This window comes from Telopea speciosissima, chromosome 7 (genome assembly GCF_018873765.1).
Source record: "Telopea speciosissima isolate NSW1024214 ecotype Mountain lineage chromosome 7, Tspe_v1, whole genome shotgun sequence".
Lineage (NCBI taxonomy): Eukaryota > Viridiplantae > Streptophyta > Magnoliopsida > Proteales > Proteaceae > Telopea > Telopea speciosissima.
The window spans coordinates 13748709-13758355 of record NC_057922.1 but is presented as its reverse complement, the minus strand read 5'-3'; the positions used below and the strand labels follow the sequence as shown (position 1 = coordinate 13758355).

General features: G+C 38.8%; 1 protein-coding gene across 1 annotated transcript; it reads right to left on the bottom strand.

Annotated features, from left to right (window-relative positions):
* Nucleotides 1-567: 567 nt before the first annotated feature.
* On the bottom strand, nucleotides 568-9062 carry LOC122667608 (disease resistance protein RPS2-like). The gene is made up of 3 exons (XM_043863949.1): nucleotides 6840-9062; nucleotides 871-1442; nucleotides 568-762 (listed from the first exon to the last, which is right to left on the bottom strand). The coding sequence occupies exons 1-2, from the start codon at nucleotides 8993-8995 to the stop codon at nucleotides 893-895; spliced, it is 2706 nt and encodes a 901-aa protein (XP_043719884.1). The 5' UTR covers nucleotides 8996-9062; the 3' UTR covers nucleotides 568-762; nucleotides 871-892.
* Nucleotides 9063-9647: the final 585 nt, after the last annotated feature.

Genomic DNA, 9647 nt, shown 5'->3' with positions numbered 1-9647 from the left:
AGGCTCAAACATTGGCCTTGTTGAACCAAAATTGACCGATCTAACCTGGATATGAACACAACTTAATTGGCCTGGGATTAGGTTGAGTTATGCAGAATTTTCAACCCAAAATGAGCCTGATGATATGCATGTTTGATATGTGTTTTGCTTGACTCTTGCTTTGGTTTTACATGGTCTACAGTTTACAACCAATAAGCAGTTGATGTTAATTTTCAGAATTCCATCCTAACCTAAGTCAATTCTAGAGATGAGTTGGGGTTGCTTCTGTGAAGTGTCTGTTTTCTTTATGAATTGGCAATGACAAAAGGAAATATGTTAAGATGAAAACAATTACAAATGTAGAACAAAGCACAAAAAATCCCAAAAATCATGATTTTTTCGGGTAGCAGTGAAGGATGGAGCAATAATATCATGGGCTTTTAGGATTCCTTGAAGCTACTACAGTCATTCAACAATAATGATACCTCTACTTGGGCATGGTCATCTTGATATCTATAACCTTCCACGCACTCCCTCCCCTGAAAAAATAGAAACAAAAAAAACAAACAAAGCAGCACATAAACACAAATATTACAAAGAAACTTGCCTCATGACCTAACAAAATCATGGTCTCTTAGGTTGATGTCAAGAAAGCATTGTGAGCATGATCATCCCCTCCAGGCTACACTACACCCTGTTCCTTACTATCCTGAATGACAACTTTGAATCTGCTTCCCTGGGAAAGTTCCTTACCTCAATGAATCATGAGTCACTCAGCAAGTTTCTGCAATAATTGTTGTATGAAGAAAGGATTGGGTTAAAAATATTACTTGCATATAAGATAAATTCCAATAGTATGGCCATTCAAATCTCTTCAAAGGAAAGGCATACCTCGAATAATGAAAACATAACATCAAACAGGAATGAAGTGGGTAGCAAAGGCAGACTTTAGAGCTTTGTTATCCCACTCCAATCCAGACCACCACTCCTCCTTTCCATAGATTGTAGGTAATGACAAGGCATTGACGACTTTGAGCGGGAGCTTCGTCAGCTTTGGACACCCTATAACTGCGATAGTCTCCAAGGAAGGGAAATCCAATGCATGTTGGTTGATACTCTTTAGTGCTGGAAGGTCACGTATGGATATGGTTCTTAGTCTTGGGAAGGCAGTTGATTCCTCCACTTCAGTTCCACATACAATTTGTTCAACACCCTTGCAGTAGAATAAATAAATGACTTCTAGGCATTGAAGTTGTGAAACCCATGTAACATCTTTCAATTTATCACAATGCCAGATGTTTATGGACCGAAGATTCTGAAGGCATCTGCTAGTCACTTGATTCCTCCATATAGTGGTTAAGTTGGGAAGGCCATGTAAGGCAAGAAGCTCTAGGTTTGGGAGCCAATTCTCTCCAATCTCCACATCAATTGCCAACTCCTCCAAATCATAGCAGTTATTTATACTAAGGCTGCGTTTGGTAACGGTCTGAACAAAGAACGCCCGTTCTTGACTAGAAACCTTTTTTTGTGTTCTTGGTCTGGAACGGCGTTCTGAGACAAAAAATGACCGTTTGGTAATGGTCTCAAGAACGTGTTTAGAACGAAAATGGTGTTTGGTAAAACCTGTTCTTCCAAATTTGATTTTAATTACAATAATGCCATTTCCTTCTAAATTATACCAAAAAAATATTTGTAAAATCATTTTCTGTTACCAACCTTAGTATAAAACTAAAATATCTCATTAACATAACCGAAGCAATTATAAAAATATGTCAAATTTCAAAGATGCCTTTAAAAATTGGGTTTTTATGTGGATTAATGCCATAACTGACTATGCTATGAACATTTGAATAAAAAGGGCCTTGGTGGATTCGAACCACCATCCCCTTGGAACATACTCATGTTCCAAGTGCTCTACCAATTTGAGCTAAAGACCCATCAAGTAGTATTCAATCAATGGAGACAAAAGGGTATTTCAGCAGCTAAGATGAACCAGGGAAAGAAGCACTCAACAGATGAATTTGGCTTTAAGTTCTAAGCACCAATAGATCAAAGAAGCACACAACAGATGAATTGAGATAACAATATGATGGGAAAATGATTCAAGTAAATACTGAGCAGCACACCCATTTACTTGTTAACAAATGTAAAGAAAAGTATTGACTTGTCTAGCAAATATTAGGTTAAACAATAGTATAATCCATTCACATACTTCCCCCTTGCATACACCCATTCACAACAGTAGTCGATCTTAACTGGGACTTAACCACATCAAACATTAACCATTTGCACTTTACTTGATCGCAGCCTCTATCTATTCAAGGTTGGGTGAAGAAAAGGCAGATCTCTTGAGCTATATAAGTTACATAAAGTGTATTACAGTTTTTTTTTTTTGGGTAAAGAAGTGTATTACAGTTTATAACTAAGTTATGAAGTAACTTTCTGCAGATTTAATCGATGGTATATATAAGAACTATTTTACAATTATTGGAGCATCTGGTACCCTCTCAATACAATGATGGCTGCCTCTGGGGATGAACATGGTCAAGAAAGAACTTACCATAGTTGAATCTTTATTGCTGTACCATAACATGTTCTTTATTGGAGCATATGTTATCCAAACTCTCCATTGATGGCTGCCTCTTTGGATGAACAAGGTCAAGAAAAAACTTACCATAATTGAATCTTTCTTGCTGTACCATGACTTGTACTGAGTTGGTTTTAAATTTAACTCTACATGACTGTTGGGTATAGCATTACCTTATATTGTTCCATTTAGTCATCCCAGATTGGGGGTGATGGTCCAGAAACAGGTTTTGCTATCAGATGACTATATTTATCTGTCCAGTTAAGCATCCTGGATTATGGACTCTGATTCTGTGATATGGATCAATGAGCAGAGGAACTGGAGGGAGAATTAAGCTTATATAGTGCATGAGACCCAGGAAGTGGTCATTTTTGGTGTACCTACATAAACTAGAAACAGTATGAATAGAATACGATACTACCTTTAGAATTGAACATTATTGATTCTTGCTTCTTGGTTGAAAATAGGAATAGCCTAAAACCACTGATGTACATTACATATATATATATATATATATATATCTTGAAGAGCTATAATTTGTTCCATCTGCTAAGTTTTTGTTTCGTCATTTCATAGGCCTGGAAGCTCTACCAAGAAGGAATTGCATTGGACTTAGTGGACCCTAGGCTTGCCGAGTTCAATCATTATGAGACAGCAATGTGCATTCAGATGGCATTGTTATGTCGTCAGGCATCTATGGCTGAGAGACCAGATATGAGTTCAGTGAGGTTGTAAGTAATAAGTTTACATCAAGAGAATCAGGTCTGAGTGAATGACCCAGTGATCAAATGCTCAACTAGAACCTGACCCAATTACTAAATTGGGTCTGTGAGTTGAAGACAGAGACAGAGCTCAAAGTTGTGATACATAAGTGTGGAGGTAAGATAAGAGATTAAGAGGGTTTGGACCTCATGGTTGAAATCTGGGGTTAATTTAATGACTAATGAAGGATTCGCTGACTCCTTCTTTGTTCAATAAAGTGGTTTGATTTAATATAGGTTTTCAGTTCAATTGGATTACAGTTACAGAGATAATTGGAGCATTAAGCAGTGTGACTTGCAACTGTTGGTTGGTAATAGAGAAGGAACCTCAATTTTCTTCTTGATAAAGAAGGAACTTATGCTGTAGTTTGGGTTTTCCATTACATGAGGATGGGACAATGATAAAGGTGATTTGAGTATGGATCTACGATTCTGCTCCTAATGCATACCCAGCCAATCAGAAACTTAAAACAAGCATCAGAAGGGTATGTTATGATGAAAACATGGATATATTGGATTGTTAGTACAGAACAAAGAGTCATTTTTTTTCATAATTCTAAACCAAACCTCACATCTATGCTTCATAACATAAATAAATGGACTTCTGATTTGCACCTTTGGCCTTCCGATTTCAGCAATACTACAAGTGTTGCCACTACCCCCCCCCCCCCAAAAAAAAATGCTCCTATTACTCTTGAAATCATCACCTTTCGGCTCGTCATAGACAACAGTTTTGCTCTGTGTCAATTTTAATGTCTTGGATATACTATGCAACTTTCATGATTAATTGTTTATAAAACAAAACAATGATTAGAAAGGGAAAGAGAACTGAACTTTCAAATATATCGAGGAGATATATCTAGGTTTCTAGGATCAAACATCATAATTACCACGTACCCATAAAAAGAAGAAGAAAAAATTTTAACACCACCTACTAATCCAAATCCGGTTATTAATTCTTGTTTCTTTGAATCATGCTATGTACCGAACACTCAAACGAAGTACAAAGAATATGAACCATGTTCATGTTTTAAAAAACAATACATGATAGATGGGTTGGTTAAGAAAGAGAACATAAAGTAAAACTGGCAAAAAAAAAACAGAACAAGGAGAAAGGAAGAGTATAACAACAACAGGAGGCGTAAAATCTGACACAAAAACAGATTACATCAAAGGATAGGACCCCAAATTCAATGAGTGCCTGACCAACAACACCCCCCCCCCCCCCAAAAAAAAAAAAAAAAAACCTACAAGCAAGCTCATCCGCTATTGAGTTCGCCAATCTCCTCCTCCAAGTAAAGGTGAACTCCCCTTGGGAAGATGATTCAGCTATAGTCACTGGTTGGATGAGGAAAGCCTCTAGTTAGCCTTGGTGTTTATACCCACCTTATTTGTTTCATCAATCACATTACTTCCTAAGAGAATACCTCATACCTCATTCCAGTAGAAGCCAAAGTCAGTAAATGAGATAGCCAATGATCTAGCCAAGCAAGGAGTAATCGCTAATAAGTCCAAAATTATGTAGTGGGGATAGTTAAGACTTCTGAGAGTTTCTTGTTATATAACTTCTGTCCGCTTTGAATAGCCCTATGTGAGCTTACTAGTTTTAACACAAATTCAAGGCTGAAATACTCCATGGATTGGCCTACTAACAACCCCTGCTTAGTGAACAAGTGCCTAGTGCACTTGGTAGCTTGTGGTGCATAAAAGCCCATTGCTACCTCTTTATATTGTTGCTTCCTTCTCAGTATTGTTCTTTGAGACTGTTTTTTTTTTTCTTTCTACTTCTTCTTCTTCATTTTAATCCATTCTATCTTGAGCTTCTTGTCCTTTTCCTTTTCTACTTGATGGGTTTCTTTGTTTTCAACAAAAATCATTAAAATTTGCAGGTATGTTGCTGTGGGCAATGAACCCTTCCTCCAGACATACAATGGCACCTTCTCACTAGTCACCCTGCCTGCCTTGCAGAATGTGCAGAAAGCCTTAAATGAGGTTGGGCTTGGAAACCGTATCAAAGCAACTGTTCCATTCAAAGCTGATATCTACAATTCCCCTGTTTCAAAGCCAGTCCCTTCTGCTAGTGACTTCAGGTCAGACATACGTGAACATACAATTGAAATAGTTCAGTACCTCAATGAGAATGATGCCCCTTTCACTGTTAATATCTACCCATTCCTTAGCCTCTATGCCAATGAATACTTCCCTGTGGACTATGCTTTCTTTGAGGGGTCAGACAATGGAAACTAGTCCATTGTGGACAGAAAATATCCAATAGCAATGACTACATCACATGCTTCCTAGACATTTCAGGATGTTCAGGACAATTACCAATTCTGGAATTGATATAAATGATATTATGAATCAATTTTAGGAGTTATAATGATAGTTTCTTATTTAATGTTATTTCTCCAGGTCTCTGGAACATGTTGTAAAAAATACAGTAGCAGAAATAATAGCAATAAAAATGGAAAAAGAAATCCTAACAAATTAATAACAAAAATAATAAAAATGCAAGTCAAAAGATGAGTGGCAAAACTATTCAACCAACTGTCCCAACTTATGATTCAATCTACAAAACTATTCCCCATGAAAAGCTATAGTGCAAGCAATTCCTGCACCTTGAATTTACTGATCAAAGACAGAAGAGAGTAAACCAGAAAACTCCAACTTCACAAAATTTACCATGGAATCATCTAGAGGCATACCAACTTGTAAAATCAAAACCATTTTTATTTGTCATCCATATTGTAATGCATCAAAATGGGAAGCAAAGGGGTGCTGATCCGTTACAGCAGGAAAAAAAATTTAAAAGAAAAAAAAAGTAGACTACACTAGATCTGAGATATAAAATTACTTGAGACCAAATGGGAAGCAAAGGGATGCTGATCCGTCTGTTGTTTTCGGTTGTAGGGTGCAGATCCACTTCCTGAGACAAAATCGAAAAAAATTTGGATCAGTCTTCCATAATCTCCACACAGAGAAGGTGAGAGGGAGAGTATGAGAGGGAGAGAGAGAGAGACAGAGAGAGGAAATGAACCAAAACAACGACACAGAGAGAGTATATGAGAAGGAGAGAGTGAGACAGAGAAAGGGAAAGAGTGAGAGAGAAGTGCAGAGAGTGCGAGAGAGAGAGAAACAGAGAGAGGGAAACAATGCTACCAGCATGCGAGAGATAGAGAGGGAGAGAGAGCGAGAGAGAGTGAGAGATCTCACCTAGGGTTGCAGATTGAGCCCTTCGTCGTCTCCCAAATTCGTGGTAGCAGAGCGAGAGAGAGATGTGAGAGTTGTGTTTTTTCTCCAAAAATACTCGTGTTTTGTGACTTTGTTCGTTGCGTCTTGTTCTTTGTTCTTTGCAGACCGTCTCTGAGACGGTCTGTAAAGAATGTTCTTTTGGTGCTCAAGACCTCCGGTTCGTTCTAAAAGAACGAAAAAATGAACCGCAAAGCCAAACACTTTTTCATATTTTTTTGTTCTTTTTGAACAAAAGAACTGTTCAGAACACTGTTCTGAACGTTACCAAACGCACTCTAAGTCTTCGTAGGTTCTGAGCATTGCCAGAAGTTGATGTCAGTGGCAAACAAATCAAACCTTCACACTCCTTGACATATAAGTACTGTATGAGTCTTCGTAACCTTTCTAAGCGGGAGAGCCCATGGAGAGTGCCACTTTCGGTTACTGTGATCCCAAGACTAGTCAGGTGCGTCAACTGCTCCAAATCCTCAAAACAAATTCTGTCGTCTTCAGAACTATCTGCATTCCAATTTCCATAACTATAGTACAGATTCAGCACTTGCAGTAAGGAAAGTTTGGATATGGCCTCAGTTGGAATTGTTCTGAGGTAATGTGTTCGTAGTAGATCCAAATGCCTTAACTTTGCCAACTTTCCCAACTCTCTGGGCAATCCTGTTAGTTTAGTCCCTGATAAATCAAGATGACAAAGCTCAACCAAATCGCCTATATCCACTGGAATCTCTCTAAGATTAGTGAATGATAGATCCAAGACCCTGAGACTGGGCATGTACCTGAAGAAACCATCAGATACCCTGTTCAAACCAACATTCCATTGGAGCAGCAAGGTCAACAAATTTGGGCAATCTGGTACTTGGGTTAATCTGTTAATTTCATTATCCAATAATGATATCCTCTCCGTCTCGTTCCATCTCTCAACTCCAGGTGCTTCAGTTAATCCAACTCTTGCCTGTACAAGAAATTTATACTGTCTTGTCCCATTTTCAGATGCTATCCACAATGCAAAACCACGAACGACATCGTGCATCTTTACCTGTGTTTTCTCTTCACCAGTTTCCAACAGACATGCATCCTTAAGGGATCCAATAATAGCATGTCCCTTGTTATGGGCAATTGAATATTTTTTATCACATCCATCCAAATACCCTTCCCCAATCCAATATTCAATTAACTGTTCTTTCTCAATAGAGTAATCCTCTGAGAATAAGGAACAATACAGCAGACATGCTTTCAAGGTATCATCTCGCAAATTATCATAACTTAGTTTCAAGTGAGTGAAGACATCTTCCATACCTCGAAGTTCTGATGGTGAATCCTCAAGTACTTGCCTTGCATGCTCCCATTCTTCCTTTGTCTTCTTGTTGGCCATGGCCCTCCCAGTTGTGACTAATGCAAGTGGTAATCCACCACATTTTCTGATAATAGCCTCAGCAAGAGGTCTTATGGATGGAGAATTTAACAATTCCTTGTTACCTACCTTCTCTTGGAAGAGTAATTTTGCTTCATCTTCATTCAAGAACTCCACTTTCAGTTTCCTTTTAGCATCCATATCATTGCATACATCGATGGTCCTTGTAGTGAATATGACCTTGCACTTGTTAGTCTCGTCGGGAAGAGGAATCCCGATCTTCTCAAGGTCCAATCTTTTCCATACATCATCTAACAATAAGATGAACTTCTTTGTACTTAGGACTGAGAATATCTCCATGGCTCGATCGTCTTGGCTTTCTGTTTCTTCCCAAGGCAAGCCCAGTCTAACTGTTATAGCCTTCTGTATCTTCTCCACAAAATAATCACTAGACACCACAACCCAAATCACCACATCAAAGTCATGAGTTCTTGCAAGAAACTCATTATTGACTTTCTTCAAAAGTGTTGTTTTCCCAACACCTCCCATGCCATAGATTCCAAGAATTCCAACTTCATCTTCTGTAAGGAATTGCCTAACCTTCACTAGCATTTCGTCGAGACCCACGGATGGCCTGATAGGTACTGGTTTGACTCGAACAGGACGAGAAACATTAGCAATTTCAAATTCTCCTTTGCTGATCAATTTATTCACATCACTCAACTTCTCTGCAACTCTCTTCCCGATCTTGTAGCTTGAATAACAATTCACATGACACACACCCCAAAAACATGCCCTTCTGTTTTGGAGATCTTCTTTGATGGAATTTACTTCACGTTCAATGTCTTCTACCCTTTGTATCCACCGGAGCAACTGATTTGCACTTCTTACTGGCATATCTCGGGCTGCGTTGACCTCCTCCTTCATGTCTTCTCTTTTCTGTAACAGTTCCTCTGTCTGTTTTGTCAGGGTATCAACCTTTTTTTCCAAATTTAACAGAGAGCTTATCTCTGTAGCCAATGGTTGAATCAAGCTAGCCAAGATGTTCATCAGAGGGCTTACAAGATCCATGGTCTGATGCTCTGCAACTGTACAGAGGAGGAAGAGAGACGGAGGCAAGACTGACTGGTTTGGAGGAAATAATTAAATTCAGGAGAGCCGTGGCCGCCACTTTTGAATTTGATAGTAGCTGTAGCTTCATTGCAATTGACTTGTGACTGACCACCAATGGTGTGGTCCATCACTAATTTAATAAGATCTGCGCAGCCTCCTTATCCTCGCTTCGCAGAGAGATTGTTTCTTTATTCGAACTCACAACCATTTGGTCTTAATATCGTTACGAGTAATAAACACCAAATGTTAAGCAATTTCCCTTCAACCACGGCACAAGAAGTGTCTGGGTGTCTTGTTGGGGAAAAGTTCTCTCTAGGGGAGAGTATCATCCACGCCCAGACAAGAGGGGGGAGGGGGAATGACCACCCCACCCCCATGATGTTAACACGTGCACTCATTGGCCCCATGTACATGCAAGGGCCACGCTCCCTCACAGAAAATGCCGACACTTTTATTTATTTTTTCCTGAAAAATAAATAAAAAATCTTTATATTATGGTGTGGGGGAATGCCTTAAGCTCAGAGAACTCTTCCCCAATTTTAAATATCAGGACTCAGGAGTGAGATTCCATCATCACACGATTTTTTTTTTTGGGGGTGGGGTTGATCAA

Bases quoted from the DNA above. Each gene is read 5' to 3' on its own strand.
- LOC122667608 (XM_043863949.1), bottom strand. From the start codon at position 8,995: ATGGATCTTGTAAGCCCTCTGATGAACATCTTGGCTAGCTTGATTCAA. The intron at 1,443-6,839 runs GTTCAGAACAGT...ACGCAGCCTTAG, and splicing joins CTTAGAGTGCGTTTGGTAAC to TATAAATAACTGCTATGATT.